The following is a 26,431-nucleotide window of genomic DNA, read 5'->3' on the forward strand; positions in this document are numbered from 1 at the left end:
TTTTAACATTGGAAATTGCATGGGTTTTATTAGAACACTCAGCACAAGAGCCTTGACATTCATGCTAAATTAGTTCATGTCTTGAAATGCTTGCTAGAATTAGTTAAATAAAGATTCATGCATTTTATCCAGTGGGTTTTTGTCTTGCTTCTGATTTTTGTTTAAAGGTCCCATCTGCAAGATGGCTGAGTTCAGGCAGCTATTATAATAATCACGCGGGATGCAGAGGGTCTGTAATAATTTATACAGAATTTATTGTATGAGTTGGAAGATGCTCAATGAATACACACTGTTTCACATATAAGCTGTTCTTTGTTGCATATATCTCTTTCACTTTTAGATATGAGTTGTGGAAGTGTAAACCTCTAAACATTAATTTTCTAGAACTACCACCATCCTGTCAGCACATAGGATGCTGTGCAATTCAGGGCGCTATATCACAACCTGTCCTCAAGCTGAAGAGATTACCATATTTTTACATGTATAACTACCATTCGTACAATTTATCTTGTATTAAAATGCTTTTCTTTTATAAATAATTATTCCCTGTGTCAGGGGAAAAGATTCTACTGAGTGTCGGAGGAAGGAGTGAGGAGAAATTGTAAGTTGCTCTCTACTTGGGTAAAGAAAAAATGAACACTGCTTCATTATGCTAAACCATGCATTTGCAGAGCTTTGCTATGTTACTTGTGCTTGAGTGTAACTAGTGCCATTCATGCAAAGCTGATGAATTAAAATTATTTTGATATATAAGGCTACTAATACATTTTTAGAAATATAGCCTATGTGGTGTTTATTAAGTAGATAGAACCTCCTACTTGTTTTCAAAACTCCTTCTCAAGGTGTTGCAGTATCTGTAGTCAGCCATTAATGTTAGGCACATTTACATCATCTATGGCAAGATATATCAGTTCCTTTGATTTATTTAGACAGAAATCAAATCTGTGTCATCTAATCTACATGACATAAAATCATCCCTACTAAAGTGTGTGTGTGCTTTTTATTATCCCTTACTCTTGTGTGCTCACTTTCTAGTGAATTTCTAATATTAATTTTGATTTCTCTGAGAACTGTTAATGATTAAAAATGCAGGTATCTTCCATAAGCTAGTTTACCTAGAACTGGACCCAAATTAAATAGAACCTCATACAGCTCCCCAAACCAACTCAATTTTTAATGAGTTGACTGGTTTTGTATGAAAACTAGCTAAGGGTGTTTGCTGGCAGAGTATTTTTTAAAACTGGAGTTTCTCTTCACTGGCACTGAAATACGGGCCTTTTTGAAATTTCCAGTTCCCATTTCTGGTGTCAATTTGTATGTATCCTGAGATATGACACTGACTTTAAATCTCTGCACCCTACAGTATTTCATGTCATTTGCTGAGGAAGTAAGGGGTGAGTCAGCAAGCGATGTCATCTCAGCAAAGCGCTGTTGGAAGCAACAAAGGATGCGATAGTGAAAAATTATGCTGTGCACCAGAAGTGAAAGAGCAGTGTGTAAAATATGAAAGGGGGGAAAGCTGTCACCGGAGTTTGTGCTGTAACTTTCCTGTCTCCTGGTTGTGGCAACTGCATTTAATAAGCTGTATTGCTGTGGCTGACATTTGGATATCTGACTGAAAATATGTCTGGTGGGTGAGAATGCAGAGAGCTTGGCTTTGAAACATTAGAAAAGATCACGGAGTGTCTGTTTTCTTACAGAACTTATGGTAATTTTGGGGGTGGTCTAAGGGTCCGTAAGAGTAGGTAGCCCTTTGTTTGACAAGCAGATATGATGGAGGAAAGCAGTTTTCAGGAGCACAAGCTTTCTTGTGTTCCTGAAAGAGACTTCGTGTGCCAAAAGAAGCTGTGTGTTTCTTTCCATCTTGTATCAGCTCATCTAATAACAGATGCTCTTTTTCCCAGAAAACGTTATCTTGCTGAATTTCCAAATAGGAAGTTGCAAGATAAAAGCAAGAAAGAATCTATAACTGACTTCTAGAAACAGAAGCATGGTCAAATTTCAGACCTAAACATCTTTTCTAAGAATGCTGTTCCCCATATTTCCTGTTTATTTGCTGATAAAGCATGATTGAAACAATCCTACAATTACCACTTTTCAGTTTTAGGAAAAGTTAATGTATTTTATTCTTCTTTAAGTAGTGAAGATATTCAAATATATTTGGAGTTTTACTTTGAGCCTTAGGATCTTTTTGGCGTCATCAGTATTTAAATTATGAAAGAAACAAATAATTACTTTAAAATAGTTACCTAAAGTCATTATTAACAGTTTGTGATTTCATCAGAATCAGAATTTAATTACTTATCACAGGCAGCCATTACTATTAACTTTTCTGACCCAAATAAGCTCATAGTTTATTTGGTTTTAACTAGAGCTCTGCAAGAGCTTGATCATGTTATAGGGAAGGATTGCCATGTCTTGCAGATTGCAGTTATGCTTTTAAAAAAAAAAAAAAAAAAAGACAATGCGTGTGGGGGAAGGTTTATCTTAATATGGCAGTTAAGCACAGTGACACATTCTCAGGTGAGGAAAACCAGTCTTCACAACCAGTCTTCATGTGCGTTTTATGTGGAAGTGACTATGAATACAATTTCACTGATAAAACAATGAAGTACTCTTAATGTAAACTTGTCTCTGCTACAAGTTTGTATTGAGAAGCAAAGGAACTGTGTGATATGTCTGCTTTCTGCCTTGTCTTGTAGGTACAAAACTATGTTTAGGTTGCTGCAGAGTAAAATAGGCCCACGGTGATACCCGCTTCCAGTGATACCGACTTCTTGCCTTTAAAGCAGAAACTAATATAGATTGTGAGAGAGATGAGACGTCTATCTTGAAATCACTTCTGAAGCCAGCAGCGAATTTATTTAATAAATAAATAAATACCCTTTCAGTTTCTCATCTCAGACGAGAGGGGGGTTGTGCAAAGGTCAGAGCACTATCAAAGATTGTCTGTTTGCTTAGAGATGGCTGAGCAATAGGTTATTTGTTTGAGTATTTATATACTTAAGAACTTAATTCCAGTTGTGCAGGTTTAACTGGTTTAGTCCATGAACAAAATGCTTTCTCAAATGAAAAAATTGAATTTGTACAGCCTTTCTTTGTAGTTTTGGAAATTTTTATAATTGGATAGTTGGGAATGTTTATATTTGGATAGTTGGGAATGTTTATTTTCCCAGGAACTTCTGGAGGTTCCTGTGAGAAAATTCCTTGCTCCCTTTCAAGCATGGATTGTTAGCAATGCGGACAAAGCATGTGGGAGCCCTGAACACAATAATCATTCTCACGACAGTACTGCTGTTCTACAGGTTGGAGGGGCCAATTTCTAGGGAAGTACAGCTAGAAGCTTGCTAAAACGGACTTTTATTAATAGATAGATCCTGTCTACTAAGGCAAAGAAAATAGAGCTCATAGCAAACCTGAAAAAAAAAATATTTATGTACTCCCTCTCATCTGTCTAACCTATATTTATGCCTTCTACCACTGTAAATCTGATGAGCAATTTTACCCAGAGTTCCCCAAACCAGAAGTGAATTACCATCTGTTAGGTAATCCCTCCACCAGACCTTAGCCTCCACTATTTTTCAAACATTACCTCAAACTGTCATAAGAACAAAAGAAAAAGCCTTATTGATAAATCTTATTTTCTGTGCTTTTTCTGGAAATATATGTGAGAGTCCTTCAGACTTCCACTTATTAGAGAGAAATTTGGTACGTGCAGAAAGCTCCCGGTCTCCTAAGGGAAAAGGGGTTGCCAGCTGAGAGAATTCTTTACCCACCGAGCTGCTTCAAGGCACTCATTTTGGAATAGAAATATGATGAAAAGCAGTAGTGTCCAAGTATATCTTCTACTAACGTGAACTTTTTGGATGAACTAAGACTTCATGCATTGGAAACAAATTAAATGAAGGACACGCAGGTAAATTAGTTGATGAAAGTATGACTGAGAAGCGGATCTAATGCAGCGGAGAGAGGCAAACAGGATTCCCAGATGAATCCAGGGAACTACATTCAATATATACATGTTAGGCCTTTTCTGGAAAGCTGTCAGTAATGTGATCGTTTGTGTTCAAGAAAGATGAATTAGGTCTGCAACAGATGGGATGATCTGGGGAATGGAGAGCCTATTGTATGACAGTGTATTGGAAAAGCTTGGCTTATTATCCTAGCAAAATGAAGTATGAGAGGGCATATGATTCCTTTCTTATGAATACATCAGGAGACCAGTATAAGGAACAGAAAATAATTACTTAGCTAAAAGACCGTGTTGGCAGAAGAGCAAATGAGTATAAACTCTCCATGAATAATGCTGGGCTGCAAATTAGAAAATGACTCTGAACTATTATAGCAATCATTTTTTGGAATGACCTTCCAGTCAGAAGGGTGGGAGAAGAAATTCAAATAACTTCAAGGTGTAGTTCAAAAATTTGCGAAGGGGGTTTTAGTAGGTGGTGTCTGTGACAGGAAAATATTGGAACAAATGATCTTGGAGGTTCTTACAGCCCTGTGTTGCTAATACTTCTTTTTATTAAAATATTGGGCTCTTGATTGCTTTTCAAACTTTTATGACCACTTTTGAGGGGAGTGGGATTAGTTGGAAATTATGTACTCTGTGTATATTCTTTCATACGGTAGAGCTGAAGCAGCTTTCTCTGCTTCTCTCAACATCTCCTATAGATGTCCAGAATACTGACGGATGGGCATTGCTTGTAAACATGGCACAGACTTGAGGGAAACGCTGTTATTCATTTGAACTCTTCACAAAAGTTCTTTCTGGTGGTGATACTGCTGCAGCTGTGCGTAGCGGTAACTGCAGGGAAAATCCACTACTGGAATTCCCTGAGGGTGACACCCGGTGGGAAACGAAGCTGGTCAGTCTCGATTGACCAGATAAGCAGAACTGCTCTTAAATGTTCACTTGAAAATTTAAAAACTCAAGTTAAAAATTTACATTAAAGCGGGGGTGGGGGGGTGGGGGGCGATAAAATCTTTAACTTTCTTTTTGGGTAATCTTGTGACAATTTTCTGCTTCTGTGGGAGCTGGTAGTTGGTTAGTTCTGTACCTCACATAAAAATAACTGCTTCCAAATACTGAACTTAAGGTCCGCAGCAGGCAACGCAGTCAGGTATTGGCAGAGGGATAATAATCAGCTTCTAGAGGGAGCTTGGGTGGAGGGCATGTCCTGGGGACTGCTCCAGCTGCAGAGGGTGTTAAATCTTGAGTTCTCCTTTTCAGATGCTCCTGTGAGTCAGAAGACCAAGGTGTATTTTCTATAGAGTATTGAAAGGTCTGGACTTGTTTAGGGCAGCAAGATTATTTTTTTTTTTTGGTGTTTAATATGTGAATAACCTTCTGCCATTGGAATAAATGTTGCAATCTGTTGGCGTGTTGAAAATACCTATACTGAATGCAAATACAAACTTTGTTTCTTGTAGGTAACTGGTTCATCAATGTAAATGGTGTCATGTTCAATTTATAGTAAGATTTCTGAAGAACTTAATCTGATTTTTATGGTAATAGATACAAATTATGAAATGCAGAAGCATTTCAATGAAATAGAAATAAAAAGCATACTCAAAAAATAGACTGCTTATTCAGTGAAGAAAAAAATGTGAATTTCAGTTCACTTTTGTCAAGATATTCAGAGTCCTAGTGCAATTTTTACTCAAGTTTTGATGCAGAAGATTGCATTCTGGTAATTTTATATTGCCATTGAGCTCCTCATCTGACTGGTCAAGCCATATTTGCCTTAATTTATGTTGTGCGTCATAATACTGAAGTGAGACTGTGTTGACTGGCTGTTCGTCAGACAACTGTGTATGCTTTTCACTACCCTTGGCTTGTATCCTCTCAAGTGTCCCCTGAAATAAGTGGTTAGAGTACAAATTCTTTCCTTGGCTTCTCTAGCATGCTTTTTTGGCACAGATTCTCTGATACTCATATGGAAATGAGATTTTTTTTTTTTCTCGCCCCCCCCCCCCCCCCCCCCCCCCCCCCATCCAGCTGCCTCAGGCCCTGTGAGCAGTGCTGAATACTTTCATTCTAGGAAGACATTTTTCCCTGGAATTCCAGCTTGAACACTTGGGTGATAGTCTGCCGCTCCAGGGGAGCAAGATGCTCAAACAGACAGACTGAGGGATTGCCAGATAGTCATGTTTTGCCCAAGCAATATGCACAGCTAGATGAGGGGCAGGGAGGAAGAAAAGTGTGAGAGAAAAGCCTATATATGTATTTCTACATCCTATTTTCTTAATCAGTCTGGAGTGAGTATTCTTTGGGATGTAATTTGTCAGACCATCTGGGTTTCCCTGGCTGCGGTTAACTGCTGGTGTTTTTTGGATTGTGGAGTCTGTCTCGGTGATCTTTGGATAGTGGAGTTGTAATAACCAGCCTGAGGTGTTCGGATTTGAGCAAGTAACTGCTCCCTGTTGGCTGGCCCAGATAAATGAATAGTCAAAAAAGCTTAGGAATGCTCCATCAGTAGCTTGCTGATAGAAGCTAGAATTTGCCTTCTGTGACTTTTATTTCACAGTGAAAGCAAGCAGGGAAGAGCAGGTATCACAAGCACTTTGAGAGGGATTTTTACTCTTCAGATTTTGCAGATTGTTCCCAGTATGCAACAGACTTTAAAGGGGTGATTCCTGGAAATTATGATGGAGGTGGGGGGTGCAGGAGAAAGAGCAACCAGCCTACTGGCTGTTTGTAATGACTAAGGACTTAAAACATAGAATGGTTAGAGTTGGAAGGGACCTTAAAGATCACCTAGTTCCAACCCCCTGCCATGGGCAGGGACACCTCCCACTAGACCAGGCTGCTCAAAGCCCCATCCAGCCTGGCCTTGGACACATCCAGGGATGGAGCATCCACAGCTTCTCTGGGCAACTTGTTCCAGTGCCTCACCACCCTCACAGTAAGGAATTTCTTCCTAATAGCTAATCTAAATCTACCATCTTTAGTTTAAACCCATTACCCTTCATGCTATCATTACGCTCCCTGATAAAGAGTCCCTCCCCATCTTTCCTGTAGCCCCCTTTAGGTACTGGAAGGCTGCTATAAGGTCTCCCTGGAGCCTTCTCTTCTCCAGGCTGAACAACCCCATCTCTTTTAGCCTGTCTTCATAGAACATGGTGTTATATTATATAACAATTATAACTGAGGAAATGCCTAGACTATTCAGTACCTATATAAGACTACAGAAGGTCTCTTCACATGGTTGGGCTTTCTTCAAAAGAACTGAGACATGGAGGAAAAAGCCTGTATTTCATTATTTCACTACCAGTGGTTATTATAATGATTGCAAAAATGCGACTTCTTAAAAAAAAATAAAATTAAAAAAAAATGTTGACTAATAAGCAACCAACCAACCCGCAGTGCCGTGCTGCCTCTGTCAGTCAGGACTTATCACTGGCGGGGACTCTGTGCTGTGTCGCTTCCCTATCGCGGCTGGATGCATTGCAGCTGGGAACAGATGGCGTTTCAGACTCCTGCGATGCTTGAACCATCACTTGTAGGTGTCGCTTCACGGGCGCAAACTGAAAGCACAGTGCAAAGGTCATCTCCAGCTAGCAGCTCTTCAGGAGGGGAGTGACAGTGATCTCACCATGCAAAAGAAGGATGCTTTGCAGCAGAGGTCTGCATTAACTCTTCGCTGAGTTAACTGGGTGCAGCAATACATGGCTTTTTCTTCTCCTTGAAAAGCAATGTACTAGAGCAACTGATACTGACAGAGTATGTGTACCCCAAGTTTCAATATAGAGCAAATTAATTACTCGTAGCAGAAGAGCATCTATTTTTAATGGTGCTAAGACTCAAATGTTAATTATCTCTAATTTATAAAGACTGTTTTTCTTTGTCACTTTTACTCTCACATAACCTTACAGTTGACAGATCTTTCTCAGTGTGGAAAAAAAAGCTGTTTCAAATAGGTTAAAAAAAATTGAATCTAGTGCTCATGCTTGTACATTAACAAGGTAAATAAACAGTTTCTTCCTTCTATTTTTTCATTGCATACACTGAAAACGTATTAAAGATTATTTAGATTTATATGGATAGATTTGACAGCTTTTTCATATTTACGTTGACTCCAAGAGATAAATCAAACTTAGGACTTTGCTTCAAGGATTAGTTATTTATCATATGAATAGCAGTGGAAAAGAATAGACCTAGGTATAGGGAAGATGTTATAACTGTGTTTCAAACGTGTGATTTTTCAGCTTTGTGTCTTTCAGTTTTGGAGCATACTGGGGAAGAAGCTACGTATGTGATGTTAGTGCTTTTTGGGGGGAAAGTGCATTAACAAGAGCTGCCTTTTTTTTCCTCCTAGCACATCTTCAGTACAGTCAGTGCTTAGCTGTGTTTGGTAACTTTCAGACTGAGTGCCAGCAGCTGAAGGTGTGAGCCATGCTGAAGCAGGCCTTGTTCCCAAGCTGTCACCTCCTCCTGGAATCTGAGCTACAGTGGCCTTTGTATGGATGCGGTTGGTGGTGTTTGGCGTAGAGGCACAGTGCCAGATAGTACGGCTCTGGTATGCCTGGCAATCATGTTGAGTTAATGAGCCTTGGTAAATCTCATCAGACACTCTGTGGCATGTCCTAGAGTACTCAAAACATATAGATTTTTTTTCTGTCATTTGGTCTATTCCAGCTTCTATTTGGATGTTTGCAGAGGTGGCATGGTTTTTGTGATGCACTCAATACAGAGAGAGCCTAAGTAATCTGTTGTTTGTGAACTGTGGTTATCTGTTTTTTTGAAGGCTGGTTATGCATCTACATAAGCTGTTAAATTCTGTTAACCTCAGTCTTTGCTTGGAGACATCTCATAGTGCTTATCTTGTACTATGTGTTGGTACTCTTCTCTAGAAAGCATACAAAGATGCAGCCTACAGAGAGAAGAAAAAATACTCACTTGTAGAGAAGTTGGAAAGGAAAGCAGTTTATGATTATTGCTAGAGACTGAAACAGTTCGTATTTTCCATTATCCTCATGTTATTTCTTGAAAAGATTGCCTGCCTGTAGTACAGAGCTGCACAAATGATCAAACACTGTCTATGAAAAGTATCCAACCATATGCAGATACACCTGCCCTTCTATTTGACCCTTTTAGATAAATAAACAGCTGAAACTGTCACTTGGTATAGAGCAAATAATAGGGGCACACATATAGTAGGGCAATGTATATATAATATTTTAATTTTTTATTTTATTTTTATTAATACATTATATAATAAACATAATATGTATATTATACTACTGCAAAAGTGTTGCAGTAAAGTTGATATAGCTTAAGTTCCCTTTACTTGTTTTCATCTTGAATTTAATTTTAACATTTGTTAGTTTCTCTGCATAGCAATTTTTCCATTGGCATGGTAAACCCTGCAATACCACATGTTTGACTATTGGTAAAAGATTTTTCTTTTTTGTTTTATATGGACTCTTAGAAATAATTATGCAATAAAAGTTGGAAAATGACTGTATTAGCATTATGTCCTCCATCCAATAAGCAGGTATCCAGCAAAGTATTGATGGAAGTGTTTTACTTTGCTGACTGCGTTACGTTGATCGAACTATTTAGCAAATTGTTAATCTATAGGGTGAAAATAAATAGCTGGTAAACGTGCAGTGTCTCATCAATATCTTCTTTTAAAAATAAATTTGCTGCACGTACTGGAATGGGATCTGCCCTATAAAAGCTGATCGGTATCGTTGCAGAACCTAGTAGCAATTTTAGCACTTTCAGCTCATCCAGCCCATATACATGAAGCTAAAACCTCTTTGACGGAAAAGTTAACAAGAATTATCCTCCCCCAGTCGGACGGGTGGTGCAGCACGGCTGGCTGGTGGGCAGGCGGTGGTGGTGAGGGTGGGGACTGCCCATCCATAGCAGCTGTCTGCAGAGCTGGGCAGGTTGTGTTAGCAGAGCTCAGTGCTCGATTTCTGGGCAAAATGGCCTGTGGCATAAGAAAGGTGCTGGTGGTCACTGTCCCAGAGCACCTCCAGGTAACATAAAGGTAAAATTCTCTTTACATGTTGTGTTCTTATACTGAGAGAGCAGAGCTGTGAATGCCTTCCAGGAAGATACTATATTGAAAGAGCATTAAGTCAATTTTTCAGTGATTGCTTTCAGTAGTCCCTCTTATCCTGTGCTCTTTGCCTGATGTGGTGGATACCTACTTATTGTGAGATGTCGGGAGCACGTAACAGTGGTGACAGAACAGTGCATTTGAGCAGCCAGCAGCAATAAGTACTGGCAAGTCAGCGGAAGCCACTGGTGATTTGATGAGGTAATTCTAGAGTAACTGAGAAAAGGAGCTAGCATTATTTCTTTGCAAAAAAAGTGCCTTCCAAATGTGGCCTTTGATCATAAACTGAAATGCAAAGGCTTTAATTAAGGGCAGGCACAAAAGTTTCAGTAATGATAATGATTCAGTCTGCTGAACTTTGACAGCGTGTGTGAATGTGTCTAAGTCTGCCATGAATGACTGAAAGAAATGTTCTTTCTAATCATATAAAGCTGTCTTATACTAAAGGACAGTTAATTAAAGCTGAATTTAGTATTTAGGCCTAGAAAAATTTGACACCTAGATACATCTGTGATAAATGCACTAGAAAGTATAAGAATAGCTACTCATTGCATATAGCTCTATATGAGATTTAAAGAAAAAGAAACATATCATGCATATCCGTTCTAGTGCACTAGTGTTCTTCCTGATACGTCAAGCTGTGGTGTATACAAGATAGCTGTATTATATTACTACGTCACGGCTGTACTAAATCATGGCTGTAACATGTGTTATTCCAGGGACGTTCAATCTTACCCCAGTTCTGAATAAACCCACTGTTCAGGGGTTTGCATTTTGCTCAGGAAAACTTAGAGCAAATAATGAGAAAACTGACGTTCTAACAGAATAATGGATACTTGGGATTAAAATCTGCCTTTTTGTTTGTATTTATATTTTGTAGTTGTTTTTAGAATGCTATTGGGGCCATTAGGGGAAAGTTGGTTTATGACAAGGCTTTAAAAAGTATAGCAGCTTGTTTAATCAGGTAAAGTACTGGGAGAATATTTGCTCTTTCAAATGCTTTGTATTTCTCTCCCCTCCCCGCCCGCTTTCGTTTTGTGGATTGGGACTAGAGCTGAGTTGTTTCTTATGTTTTATATTTGGTTGTGAACAGTCTGGTTTTGTGTTTGTAATAATGCTTGCCTGGGCCTATGTGGACATCTTGTAATGGGACTCTGATAATTGCAGTATTCTGAGAGTTTAAGTAAGTTTGGGAACTCAACCAATAGACAACATGAAAGGGACCAGACTATAGCTCCCATATATGTATTTACATACACGACTTCTCTTTTTAATTAACATTTTAAAACTGTTTCTCAAAAAAAACCAAAAAAAAGTAAAAACACATGCACTTGGGCCAAAAAATCCAGTTTCTTTTCAAAAGGAATACATTTCAGAGAGAAGAGAGGCTCAATCTCATGCCAGTCCCACCAAACGCAGTATTTGTGTACGTTTGGCTATGTGACTACTGGTTATAAAGGGATTAAAACCAAATGAAAACAAACAAAAAACCAAGTAGCTGAACCGAAGAGTATTTTAGAACTGAAACCTGAAGCTTGTGGATACTTTTTCTACTACTTTTGTTGTGACACTAATGAAACTGAGCTTGGAACTGCAAACAAGGAACAGAAATTTTTTTCCTTATTTAACTGCATTAGGAATTACAAAATGTGTTTATGCTATATGGAAGGCTTATCCTGTAGGTTTGTCAGGTTTTGACATCCCTTTCCACTTCTCTGCTGGGTCAGAAAAGCAAAAATAAGTTCTCCTGAGCTGAGACTTTATCCAGCAAAAGAAGGAATGAATAAAATTGATTTCAATAAGCATAAAAGATACTTGGGCTTCCTCTTGCTTTAAAGCACACCTTAGTATCTTGCAAAAACAATTACAAATGTTTTCAAGTGCTTGCTGAACTGCTTCTGGTTTACAAATGCATCTTCCTATAAATCAGTGATGAAGAGGAAGGTTCATTCTTAAATTATTTGTTTGTATTTCTTGAATAAATATCCATAATAATTAGAAAATGGAAATACCTGCGTTCCATGTTGGCCCAGATGTTACCTGTCTGAGGCTAGCATATAGAACAGCTTTTTAGCATCTTAAAATGACATTGAATTTTTGGTCTGGCATTGATACCTCTTCTTTCTTTTAAGAAACAATCTGCTGTAAGTTATTTCCCCAGCCCCATAAAGGGTAAGGCAGGTATCACCAACAAAGAAATATCAGTAATTTTGTTTTCATTTGTGACTTGAAGTATTTAAATAGGAATTTTGTGTTGAAAATTTTGTACTAGTGTTCTTTATAAAGCCAAATGCCTTGGAGTTACTAATGTTATATTAGTGGAAAAAACCCCAAATGTAAAATTACATCCAAGTGAAGACTCCCATGGATTTCTAAAGTATGCTGGCCCTCATTAAATTAATTGTAGCATTTCTTTACTATCTTCAGGCTTTTGTGGAAAAAAATTGTTCTCACTGTAAAGAATCAAGGGAGCTGACTGAGAAAAGCTATGGTGCTACTTGGTCATGTCTCTGCGGTGGACTTTTGGCCCTTTCTCACAACATGTTGTATTTAGGATAACAACAATCTTTGATTTAAAGGAGGGTTTTCTTTTTGTATAGTAAGTTGCAGCTAGAGTAAAAGAATTAAGGGTCTCATTTGAGGGCATGGGACAAAACGCATCTCTTGTGGACAGATTTGCAAAATGAGTTTGAGTTTTACTTTGACATCAAGCCAAAAATTTGCCCTTAGGGGGCTGTGCTGTAAATGGATATCTGTTATTTAGGCTAGGTAATCGAGCAGATGTGAATGCTCAGTACATGCCTCCCTTGTGTGTTGCTGAAGCTGGCATCCTTTTACCAGCAAGTTAATCCAATAGGCTTGTTTGGCTCAGGCAGGCTTGTTAGAGAGGTGTTACAGAGGTTTTCTTATACCTTTTCTAGCTCATTTTTATGGTTTAATCAGTTCTCTGTTCTCAACCAACATTCAACAATAAAATTATATAGACACTAAGCCCACCCTGCTAAAACCTGTACTGTATTTTGGGAAATACAGAAGTAAGAGGGAGTCAGGTTGTCCCATACTTTCTCTTGTGAAATGAAAGCGGTTGTGTACAATGGCAGCTCCACCCTGCAGAAAACGCAGGGACAACTGGAGGTCCCGTGTAGGGGAGAATTACAGCGACTTCCCTTCTATGAATGACTCCAGATACCCGTCACCTTAAAGACGCTCAGGAGGTGGTAGGAGGAGACAGGGCCATACATTGTGTGAGACTGGGGATCAGGATGTCTATTGCAGATCAACCTGCAAAGGCAAGTACTTATTTGGAGAAAATACTAACTTTTTAGTGTACTGTATTCTTTCATTTGTGGTTGAAAATTTTCGTTCCAGGTAACAACTCTAGATGAAGCATTCTGGCATTCAAGTTAGAGCCAAAGAGTCTGATTTTAGGAGAGGAACAACTGAGCACAGCCTTTCTCCCTTTACAGAATCATGAAAGTTCAGAATGATAAATGGGTAGTGGTGAGAGACTTTCTCTACACTATCTCCACAAGATACTGTGCTTAAAATATTAATTTATTGTAATTAAATTATATAAACATGTGTACCTCCCTTTAAATTTATCTCCAAAACGTAGAAAGTATGAGGAAAAAATGCATGAGCACTTTTCTTGTTCTTATTGGCAAGTAACAACAAAAAGGTAATGTTTGGTTTGTCTTTTTTTTTTTTCCTTCCTCTCTCAGGTCCGCACCAGTGTCCTACCTGATCACAAGGAGCCAAGAGCAGATGTTGGAGTAAGCAATTTTTTTTTTCATTTATTGATTTATTTTTTTTTTCACCTCATCAGCAGACACAGACAGCCAGTGAAGAGAAATGAGGCTCTACCTAACTGCTAAACAGGAGCTGGCAAGCTTTTCTAATAGCAGAAGTTAGGTTAAATGAATAAAAAAGTCAAGGCAGGAGTAATAGTCTCAGTGATTGATGTAATCGCATTCACATATTTCTCGAAAATCCTTTTCAACTGAAATTATCCTGAGGCAAACACAACTATCTAGACTTCCAGCTACTGCCATACAAGCAAACTGGATGAGATGGAGAGCTTGGAATCACATTGCCTCAATGGGCCTGGCCTGTCACCTTCTGGTTTTCATGTGCAGAGTATAAAACACACTACTGTAGGAGTTGCCTTTGGCTTCACTTTAAGAAGTTACACTGGTGACTTATAGAGGACTTATTTTTCTGGGAAGGTCTGGAGGACTTTCAGCAAAGGGCTGCAATTTCTGGATCTGAGAAGGCGAGAAAATCCCAGGTAATATGGATGCCTCATGGGGGTGGGAAATGTTGGTCCTGCTAGAGCTGAATAAAAGACCAAACACCATCTGGGAAGGTATCAGATCTATGTCTGTGAACATTTAAAATAACTGGATTTTAAAATTTTTATCCTGGGGTGACTTTCCTGCATTACTAGGGCTTCCTTGGCATAGTTTCCAGGACTTTAGCTAGTGTTTGAAAAAAAATCTGTAGCTTGGCAGTAAGTTCAATCTTAGTGAAATAATCGATGCGTTTCAACTTTTCATATAGCTATTATAGAGACTTTTCTTTTTGGCTAGCTGAGATTATTCATCAAATTACTCAAGGCACATATCTTCGGATTTATAATCGTAAGTACCCCACTAGCAAAATTACAGAGGAACATTACTCTGTAATTAGCATTACAGCAGCAGTTCTGTTTAAAGCCTACTTTTCAAGCCTCTCCAAGTCACATGTGCAAAGTTAGATTGGTTTGCAGACTGCCAGTTCAGGCCCCAGGGTAGACTATTTGTATCTAAGTCAGTATGGAAAATATTCTCCCGCATTGTTTGAAATTAGACCCCTTGAACATTAGCATAACTCTCTTCAGTTGGGTCATGGCATCATTCACAATTTTATTTAATTTTGCAAATAACTTCTAATTGCATTGTCAGGTGAAGAAAATTTGTTCTAAATCAGCATAAAAATATGAAACAGACAAATTAGTAGAATTTTTTAAGCCCATAAACCTATTCACCTTTAATTTCATGACCCTGGAGAATTAGATATGACACTCAGATGGTCAGTGGGTACAATGACCAAGGCTCCTAGATTGTGAGAGCAGTGTAATTTCTTCTTAGCCCTCATCATGTGAGGACTCCGATTTCGGATTCTTAAATGAATTTATAGTTCTGTTGTGCTCCAAAAAGAAGCCCCAAGTGACCCAACTTAATCAGTTTCATTCCAAATATCCCTCTTCCTCTTTCCAAATAGTAAGGTTGCAAATACAAGCACTCAAATGCCATGAAAAGCCAGAATAATATAATATAATAAAGGCTGCTATCTAGACTTTGTGCTGCAGAATGTGTTCTCGCTGTACTGAGAAGGTTATGCTCTTGTAAGAAGATAACTAATCTGAGCTAACCCTGCCACCATAGAGTTTTAGTGAAGAAACAGTGTCATTTTGACTGATCTAAAGGAAGAAAGAACTATCTGTATGTTCACTCTTGCAGGGCGGTGCATCACACCTGGACATATTTCTTGTAAAAGTACATGTTTCATTTTGGTAGTGAAAAGTAACCATGATCTTTGCTGGTATGGCTGCAGTATTTTTCTCTATGTATTTCCTATAGGCTTTTTTTTCCTTACTTAGTTCCCGTTTAGCACTTCCCAAATCCAGTTTTCCCAGCCTTCCCTAGACTCTCAGCTTGATGCTTTTTTTCCGTTGCTGCTTAAGTGCCAAAGCGGAGGAAATCTAAGCCTGTGTGATTGATAGGAATGAGCTATAACTGATGACATAGTTTACCAAAGTGGAGACCAGTGTTGGTGCTTACGTGAATTGAGAATCGTGATTTGAACTGTGCATTTTATATGCAATAAAACCTATCTTAGTGTAGACCTTTATTATTAGCATCCAAATACTCAATATCCAGCTGGTCGTCTTGAAAGAAAGGAGGCTGCGGGGGTTTTTTTACCAGAGGAAGTTACGCTTCTCAGTAGCAACAAATTCTCTTCTCTTTTTCCCTCAAGGGGAAAGTTGCTCTCTCCATGCAGCATGTGTTGACTCAGAGCAACTTGATTCTTCTTGAATTTGTATATCCAAAAGCACATACAATTTACCCTGGAATTTTACTTTGCCATTCCAACAGTAGAGTAACATTACTATGATGTAATAAAAACGAACTTTATATACTACTTATGTTGAATTTTTGTAATAAAACAATAATCTTATGATCTCATTATAATTTATTAAGAGCAAGTGATATTTGAAAGATAAATGGATAGAAGGATGGCTGTAGAGTGTTATTTTCTTTCCCATTGTTCCCAGGGCAAGAATGCTACTGTTGGCCAAAGTTGACCAAATGAGATAGGAGGATATGATCAGGATATGATCAGAGGGTAAAAAATAACCAAAAAGCAAAAGAAGATGAATTTGTTTTCCTCTTTGCACTATTTTCTTGATAATGTGTGAAGGTGATTTTGATAGAAGGAAAAGATACAACTTAATTTAATTTAACTTTAGATGTTCTAGTTTCATTAGTCCATTTCTCTGCACTTGTACTGCAACAAATAGGTCCACCTTACAATGGAAATAAAGGAAACAAGTAGTTACAAATACTGCCATAAACTAGAGGAATGCAACGTTTCTATTGATAAACTTGCACAGAACTCAATGTAAAAATACCTTCTTCGCAGATACATTCATATTTGGAATACATATGTGGTAGTGCCTTGAGGAAAAACTGTAGCAAGAAACTGAAACACTGAAAACTTAGCATTTCTTGTAATCTAGAAATTAGAAATATAGAAAGAAAAAGATGCAAAATGCAAATGCTTGTACTGAACAAAAATTTTCCTATGGCTATACATTTTACAACCTGTCAGGTTGTCAGACTGTTTGTAATGAAACAGAGAGGCATTTCTGCCCATAAAACCAGAGTTTAGTGTGATAATCACGCTACATATGCATAAAAAGTTTCTAGTGGATAGTGTGTCAAACTAGTATATTAGGATATAATATTACCAAAGAAAGATTTCAAAGTGTGAGACCAAAAAAAATAACAATTCAAAACTTAATAGAGGTGCTATTTTTTCTTTCTGCTTTGTTTTGTAGCGAAGCTTCCTGGGCTGTACAACTTTTCGAGTAGGAGACTTGGTAAAGTCAAAGGAAAAACAGTTGACCCTTACCCTCAGGTAAGTGTTTTCCTCTATGGTAAACCTTGTTGAATTAACAACCCGTGGCATTTGATGATTGCTGCTTGACTGTGTTTGAAACTCCGTATTACTTCAGGTATATTGGATGTCAACTTGAAGTGCTTTTTTTTCTGCCATGCGCAAAGTCAAAATGAAATACCAGTTCTTTAAGCTGGAGCTTGCTATGTATCAGATTAGAAAAGGTTAGTAGCTTTTTGGTGCGATAACCTACAGAAGAATTGCGGGGAACTTGAAGTAGGGGATGTTCTTTCAAAGTTTCCTTTAAAAAGGAGTATAAGGTTTTCATTTTCATTTAATCCGTGTGGTTTAAAGAATTAACACTGTACAAGTTTGCTGGTTTGGTTATTAGGCATGTTTGAAGATGGTGGACCTAGTGACTCAAGGCTTCTCTCATGTGAAATCGATTGCAGTCTCCTAAACTTATTGTTACATGCAGCCAAACTCAAATGGCAGTGTGTGTGATGTACGATGTTAATTAGTGACACAGGGTACAGAGCTGCAGGAGAGTTGGAGCCCGTGTTCAAGAACTAGGGCTGGGCAGAACAGATATTTCTTAAAGCTGTGCACTGAAGAAAAAAAATGCAGTTTTCACCCCTGCTACTGACTTGCATGGCTTAAGGTGAATCAAGATACAAATCAAAACTTTTGGAAGGTTAGGGGAAACCTTTTAGATGGTGTTTTTCAGAATGAATTCATTGGACTTTATATAGTGCAGGGATTTTGTTGGGCTGATTTTTGCAAGCACAATGGAGGTTTATTTGGGATTACTGGATAGGTACAGGTAGGCTTCACAGAGCAACTACGCAAACTCACCATGTTTCTACTTAAATTTTGGGACAAAAGAAGCTGTGACTAGGAAAACTGAGATGCTAGTATATATTCTGCCTGAAATATTGTACATCGGTACTGCAGAGAAGTTGTGTTACGCTTTTCACCCTGTGCACGTGAAGCCAGCCTTGATTTGGCTGAAGGCCCAAATTACAACTTGTTCAGTGATGTTGTGGTACTGTCGCTATGTCAAGGACGCTGCATTTTTTTGAAACAGAAACTTCTTGAAGTATTTAGGTTTTATTACTGCACCTGCCTTCCTATTATAACAATAGTAGTTGCATACATGTGTGTAGTTTACAGGGCAAAGTTAACAAAATGCCTCGGTTTTAATTTCTCCCAAACATAGAAAATACTGTGCCTAACAAGCAGATAACTTTGTTTTCTAACAAACAAAACCGATCAGATAAAATGTGAACTGACTACTCTCTATGGAAATGTATGGCTAGATAAACAAATACTAGCAGTGTTTGTAAGAGTCTGTTCTTAAGAGAATTTCAAGTTGTCTCAAGTTCTTTGGGACAACTTTGCCTCTCTGACATATTGAAAACTTGATCTGAAAGAACATGTCTGACAGGTGCCACGGTGATTGACAGAATGTAAAGTTTCAGGAAACTTTGAAAAGAGTAAGTATTTTGTACCTAACCTATCTAATTTGTAAACAAAAAGTTCATATGGATAACTAATAAGCAGTAGATGACAGATTGACAGGTTGTCCTCAGCTGAACTTCTAAGCCTTTTCAGATTTGCTTTAAATTAATATTTTTAGTCTTGTCTGTTCTCTTTGTGCAGCTAATGCTAGAAGACAAAATATCATACCAATTCAAATTAATTTGCAGATACATTAAAGGGTAGGTTTTAGTTGGTTGGATTTCTTTTTTTTTTTTTTTTTTTTTTTTTTAAGAAAAAATCCTAACCTTTTAAATGTGGGATTGTTTCCTGATAATGGCTATTCAGCATCACAAAATCAGTAGAAATTATCCGCATTTCTTCAATGGCAGTTTAACCAGAGCAGTCTAGTAATCTAAACTTGCTTTACTCTGATTGCCCTACTATTACTAGCACCCTGCAGGAGAATAGGGGATATACCAACGGGCTTGTCAGAGCATGCAGTTCTGTTTAATTCCTGTTGATATGCTTTGGATGGGAGTTTACTAGGGAGTGCCTGTGATTTAGAGTTATTCCTTTGTTAGATCTGAAGTAGAGATTTAAGGATCCGGAAATAGCTCTTTGGTGTGCCCTGTAAATATTGGTGTAATTATAGAATCTGGTTACTTTTTCACTGTTTTTTTTCCCGGTTATTATGTCCTGACATTGTCTTTCTGAGGTACAATGTAATATTATAAAAGTGTTTTTAAAGGAATATTCTTGTATTTTTCTCAGTTATTTTGTGGAGGGCTGGCATACATCTTGGCATACAACAGTTCCTTACTGTTGACATACCATGCTCTGCCTTTTTCCTTCTCCCCACCATTGTGCCTTAAATAGTGATTAGGAACACAAGTTACAAACAAAAGAAGTTTTTATTTTGGTTGTCCTTTCTTCTCAATAGAGTTGCCCTAAGGTGATGACTGAGTGTTTATTGTAGATGTGTGGTCCTGTATCTAATCATCAAAACCTGAACAGGTCAATTTGTAGAACTGCTTCGGTGCTGACAAGGTACAAAACTGATGTTGGCAGAGGAATTTAGTTACTAGAGACTTGGGATTGCAGTTTCCAATATGAAATTTATAAAACCAGAAAAGCCTTCTATAGATTTGGATGTTTCATTTTGCAATGGTAATGCAATACCACTTGCTTCCAGCTTTCTCATAGGGTTGTGATGATGAACAGGATAAAATGGGCTATTGAATAAAACAAAAGCCATATTCAATAGCAAATAGTTCTTAATATTGACTATATGTTGCAGTGTATCCAATTTAAAAAGAAAAAAAAAGGCAAGCACACATGCTTTTTTCTTTGTAAATAAGAGTTAGGTATACTGATTGCCATTTTAGTAATTAATACTGATATTTTATTTTTTTTAGCTGATTTACAGTTTAAGTTCAGTTTAGAGGAGCTTTTTGCCATGCCTTTCTTTTAAGAACAACTTAATGTTTGGGTTTTTTTGCTTGGTTGAGGCCTATGGCCTTTTGTATAGGGCCAGCAAGTAGTACTTCCATTAACTGCATCCCCTGTGGTGGTAGTTTACCCTTTTTTCCAGCAAAGTCCTCTTTAGCTTGGGTGATTTTGGTATGATTTCTAGTAAGTTACATGGAAGAAGCAGCAAAGGAAAAAGGTAATAGTGCTCTTCTGTGCTCTCTGTAAAAATAAGGTCCATCTGTCTGAGATGCTCCTTTTAGTAGACAGTCCAAAAGTGTAAGTAGGCTACTTCAATACGAAACTAGGGTAATATCAATACCACTCACATCCTTTGGCCCCTATAAGCAGGAGCTTTATAGTGATGGTGCTAACCATTCAAAAAGAACAACTAGGATGGAAGTGCATGAATTATCCAGGTTATCTCAGAGAACGTGCCTGTGGATGTCTGTCAATCCTGTATTCTACATACTTTCCTTAGACATGTGGCTGTACTTGACCTCTTGGACAATATCTATTCGCCTGTCAATCTGCTTTTTTTAGCTGTTTTATTTTCATTAGTCTTGTTCAGGACTGAACCTATTTCCTGGTTCAGCGGGCCAGAAGACATGTAGCTGCACTTCAGTAGTAGTTATGTTCACAATGTTTAACTAACTAGAGAGAATTTGAAAGCAGCACACTAAGATTTGCAGTAGTTTGTGTACATATAACTTCCTTAGAAAGTGGTGACTATAAAATACTATATATTTAGCTACTTTTCCCTATTAAAATTCAGTACAAGTCTGCCTACAACGCATTTTACTGGTCTCCATCCTGAAATTGTTCCTTGTTTGCTTCATGTCATGTCATCCACCACAGAAAGCAGGTGAGCAACAGCTTGGCTTTATAAGGCAGGAAGATCTCCCATGCAGTTGAGGCGAAACTTGTTTTGACATGAAGCTTAATCAACAGTACATTGAAATCATGAAAACTGAGAAGGAATTGAACAGTGCAAAACTTTGTTTATTTACCTTAGAATGCAATACAACGTTATTTATCAGTGGCCTTTTTAAAAAACGGTATAGATTGCAATAAGCTCCACTGTGAATTCACAGAATAAGCATTTCTATGCAATTACAATAGTTTTGTGCTTGCACATTTCAAAATCTATTGCATCAGCAGAGAAAACTATTTTATGAGAATCTGCATGTTAGTCTGTACTAATCGCATTTGTTGTGTGTTATGCATTGGAGAAAGGGGCTGCCTGCTAGACTGAATGTTTGCTTTTCAGGCAGTCACTCTATCATTTATTATTAACACAGCTATGCAAATACACAGTCTGCTTCTCTTTTTCTTTGTGTTCTTGAGCCATTTTTTTTTTTTTTTTGGAAGCAAGGTATGGCCATGGGAACCAATTAGCAGGCCTAAATTTGCATATTCAACATGCAGCAGTGAGACTTGATGAGAGCAGCATTGGAGACAAATGGCTGCTGCTTTCAGTTCATGTAGCTCACTTGCTTTTCCACCACCAGCTTGTTGCCTTCTTTCTCTCTGGGTGCCTGGGGGTCAATCTTTTATTGCCAGAAGTATTGAAGTGGGCACATATTCCTGCCGCTCATGATGGTGCTGGCTTCACGTTTGAGGGAACTGATACTGACCTGGTGATCCTTAAGGAATTGGGATGGTAAGGAAATCCATGTGTATAATAAACTTTAAATTCATATTATAAGTATTATTAAGTAACTGTGGTTTTAAACCTGAGCAGATTTCATGACGGCTTCAAAAGTCTCTGGGTTTGGCTCAGCAAGTAGAACAGCAATGTTGCTTTTAAGACTGATAGAAGTTTGGGGTTTTTTAAAGTTCAAAACATACTGTTTCCCTCGGCATCACCCTCACAAGGTTCATCAGAATATGGGCCCTTGGTGACTCCTGCTTAGGTGCGTGCAGAGTGTCACAGGATTATAGCTGTGGTAGGTGGCGTGAGCACTGCAGTATTCAGTCACGTTGGACTGGATGGTTAGGGATAAATGGAAACACCGTCAGCTCTGCTGCCAAAGCCTGCACCCTATGGCACTGGATTCTACATCTGGTTTAGAAATCACTCCTCTAACACTGTGTTTCCTTTTCACTGGTCATATTCCAAGTGCAGATGCTCTGTGGACAGATATCAGGCCATTCGTATTCCTTGTCCCAGGCTGTTAAAAAAATAATCAGCAATTTTTCAACTCCATAAGCCAGCTGGAGTTTGAGCCATATGTGGGCTTCTTCACATTGGCACTTTTTAAATTCTTATTGCTGTATTCCCCCGATGTCCCTATGCGGGTTTGTCAAGGTGCAGTCCTTTGTCCTGTGGGTCTATAGTACATCTTGTCTCATGACTGTAAGGAATTTGATGCAGGGACAGTCTTCACTGCACCATGCGAGAGCATAGTGCACTTTTCAGCTTTATTAAACCACAGCAAATATGCTGATTCTATCCTAATGCATTATGAAGTATCCTAAAACCAATTAATTATTCCCCTGATGGTCTGTTGAACAGTGTGTATGTGTGAGATCGTCTTCTTCTGTCTGTCCAGGCAAATGGTATGAAGTGTATATATGCCATACCGTTTCTCTTAGTGCAAAGTAAAATAATACAGATTTTTGTCTTATTTAAGTGTGATTGCTAGGATTTTTTAAAATATTTTTCCTACTGCATCACTTCTGTTTCTCCCTTTTAATTTTCTTTCAAGCAAAATTTAAGCGCACGATGTTGCTTTAAAGTTTTAAATGCCTGACATGTCTGTTGTTTGAAGACTCTCATGCACCAGTGGTGTTTTAAATTCACAGTGTCTGACACAGCTAATGACAGTTTCTCCCTGGACATTTATAGGGCTTTTTGTTGATTTGTGTGCCTGTGGCATTCAAAAGAAGCTTTGGTTTGTGGGGTTTTTTGTTTGTTTGTTTGTTTTTAAATTGTGTTTCCATATTTCCATGTGGAAAGATAAGAGAAATAGAGGAAAGAGTACCGCTACAATGCAACAGTCCCACTGCTTACTTCTATTATATTGCATTACCTTCTCTTGCAGATACTGTGTATTTCAGATTGTAATATTACATGTGTATTAGACCAGAACAGGAGTGATTTGGAGAAGAAAATCCTTGAAAAAAATGATATAAAGTGAAATTAGGTCAATCATGTTTTTTAAACGTGGATGGAGAAAGCTTCCAAACACATATGGCTACTTGTGCAGGCAGGCAGTGCAGTGCTCGCTGCTGTACTGAGGCCAAGCCTCTAAAAATACCAACGATAGAAAACATGTAGTGCTCTAAAGAAAAGGGAGACAAGGGCTGTGAAAGCGTAACTGGCATTTCATTTTTACTCAGGCAACATGCCTCGTTGGCTTGTATCAGTTCATTTGCAAATTGAGCTCCGTTTTGCTCAACATTTGTTTATACTCCTAATTTACCCTGATGTAATTTTAAATCAGATCTGGTTTATGTAGGTCAGTCTTAGACTTGCAGGTCTCTCTGGCCTCAGAAAAATGTATTCCAAACAAAAAAGGATAGGTAGGATTTTACTTCTGGAAGTCAAACGGGTGCAATATTTTCCTTTCAGACCAGGGTAACAGCAAAGTGCTGTTGCATGTTTAAGTCAGCCTGGTAATGAGGTCATCCACTTGACACTTTGATTAGGACGTGTTAAGCTGTTGAAAAATTTTGAGTCTTACAGCCACACGTTTACTCTGATTTTTAAAGGTGTACATACATTTCTCCTTGGAAATGCTGTAGTCCATTTGTTTGTGTACTGGTTTGCCACAGGAAGGAGAAAACAAATGAAGTCAAACCACTAAGCTGTAGCAACTCAGGGGAATGTTCTTCATGCAGAAGACACCTAAGTTGTTCTCATGCATTTCAAAATTATCATGTATTTTTGCTTATAAACACCCTTTGGACATGGTACCCTTCTTCCTTATTACTTTTCTTTTGTATACTTTGTTAATTAACATAGGCTTCTTTGGTTGCAAGGCTGTCTGGAATTGTTCATTTTTAATTGTTCCCTTATTTTATTGTCGGTAATGAATTTGGCTTAGAGCAAAGGAAGTAGTGGCACATGTAAAATATGAAGAATTATGTTTATTTTGTAAGGTTTTATATAAGTACATATTTAATTTGTATAGTTGCAAGATGAGTGTATTCTACTGAGTCACATATTAAAGCATAATGGTTTGCAACCAAAATGATTATTTAAATTTGAAGCTTGGGGGGTAGCCATATTTTGAGACTTTACTGTAAAAAAAGGGAAGTTTTGATTTAGCATGATAAATAAGTATTCATGCCTGAAAAGACTAACGTATGTGCTTAACTTTACTCAGTGTAAAGAGCTGGCATAGTCTGACTTAATTAAGGCCTTATGCTGCATGCAGAAATGCAAATTATGTAAAATCGTGGGAGCTCAATGCAAAGAAAGGGACATAGAATCATAGAATGGTTTAGGTTGGAAGGGACCTTAAAGATCATCTAGTCCCAACCCCCCTGGCATGGGCATGGGCACGGGCACCTCCCAGTAGACCAGGCTGCTCAAAGCCCCATCCAGCCTGGCCTTGAACACTTCCAGGGATGGGGCATCCACAGCTTCCCTGCGCCTCTCCATCACTGAGAGCCCCTGAGCCAGCACCATGCCAACATGCAGCATTGTCTCCCACTCTTGGGCAGGGCAGCCCCAGCTCAGCTTTGCCTTGCTGCATTCTGCCACGTGCAGGCTTTCCCAGAGGGCTTGGCTCATGCCCCAGGCGGAAGGACCACTTTGAGAATGGTGAGATACTGAAACAAGTTGCCCAGAGAAGCTGCGGATGCCTCATCCCTAGAGGTGTTCGGGGCTGGGCTGGATGGGACTTTGAGCAGCCTGGTCTAGTGGGAGGTGTCCCTGCCCTTGGCAGGGGGGTCGGAACGAGATGATCTTTAAGGTCCCTTCCAACCTAAACCATTCTATGATTCTATGTTTTTCTGCAGCGAGGATTATTACTGTTTCTGAAAGTAATTTTTTCTTTTTTATTGCCAGCCCTCTAGTCCCTCTTCTCTGTATTCCTTTGTACGGCTTCATCACTTTTCATCTTCACTTCTGAGATTATACACAGCATTGCCCCAGACCCATTTGTTTTCATTCTTCTTCTCTGTGCTTTTGCAATTCTGCTAAACTTATTCTCGTTGTTTCCTTTTGCTGATTTTTGCTTGGTGACTGTTTTTATATTTTCCTCGTTATTATTAAATGATCTGTTGCCCTTCTTTCCTCCCTTTCAAAAAATCCAGCGGTTCAGAATAAACCGGGGAGAGAAATGTGTCATTAACCTTTGTGTTTTGCTACCAGTGAAAGCTGGTACTGAATACTGGTACTGAAACATACTACTGAAAAAGCATTCAGTAGCTTTTTGGAGTTTAAACCCTTATTTCTTTCAAAAGGTAGTGAGCAGTGCTCTTTGATTGGAGATGTAAATCCAAATTGCTATTTATTTTTGCCTCATTGGAAGTAAACTGTGGAGATGATGATAAAGGAATTCACCTGAAACTATACTATCTTCTGTCATATAGTTAAAGAAATGGGACTGATTCTGAATAATTACTCTGTAGAGGGAGTACAAAAGGAAAAGTGACATTCAGATTAGTGTCATTATTTCAGTTTAGCAGGAGGTTTGTTATTATACTGAGCATGTCCTTTCTTCGCAGATTAAGTTAGGAAACAAAGCAGTGTACTGTGCAGTGAGACTGCAGGTCGTAAGTGGGGTATGTTACAGCCCTTTCTCTGACGGTCCACAGACAGAATAATGTCTAGAATGAAAACTTGGCAATATTTTTGGGTTCTTCCACCATTTATAGCACTTACTCATCCTTACTTTCGTGATGAAAACTTTCATTGCTATAAAGAATCTGTAGAAAATACAATATTCCCTTTGTTAACATTTCCTTTGTGATTGTAAATAACGAATTCAATACAGGTGACTGCAGCTGTACAGAATGGAGAGGGGACTAAATGTTTACAGACCATATTTTTACTGAAGGAGTGCAATGCTGCAGGTAACCCAATGTTATGGGTTTTTTTTCCAGGACTTCTGATGGTGGAAAGACAGTTGGTACCATTGAAGTCAATCTTGTGAAGATGGGAGAGCTAGAGGATGGGGAAACAGACCACATCACAACTGATGCCCAGGACCAAAAGGTAGAAACTCAGTTCACTGCACAAAATTAATTAGAATGATCAGCTGTACAAAATGCCTAAATTACTAATTCCA

The 26,431-nt window shown here is 38.4% G+C and overlaps 1 protein-coding gene across 3 annotated transcripts in view; it reads left to right on the forward strand.

Annotated features, from left to right (window-relative positions):
* INPP4B (inositol polyphosphate-4-phosphatase type II B) overlaps positions 1–26,431 on the forward strand; it is a 329,605-nt gene that overhangs the window by 186,511 nt on the left and 116,663 nt on the right. For all 3 annotated transcript variants that reach the window (XM_063335598.1, XM_063335597.1, XM_063335599.1), the window contains 3 exons: positions 13,799–13,849; positions 17,179–17,258; positions 26,247–26,358. In XM_063335598.1, coding sequence (XP_063191668.1) covers positions 13,799–13,849; positions 17,179–17,258; positions 26,247–26,358 — 243 coding nt within the window. The remainder of the gene's footprint in view (positions 1–13,798; positions 13,850–17,178; positions 17,259–26,246; positions 26,359–26,431) is intronic.

This window comes from Chroicocephalus ridibundus, chromosome 5 (assembly GCF_963924245.1).
Source record: "Chroicocephalus ridibundus chromosome 5, bChrRid1.1, whole genome shotgun sequence".
Lineage (NCBI taxonomy): Eukaryota > Metazoa > Chordata > Aves > Charadriiformes > Laridae > Chroicocephalus > Chroicocephalus ridibundus.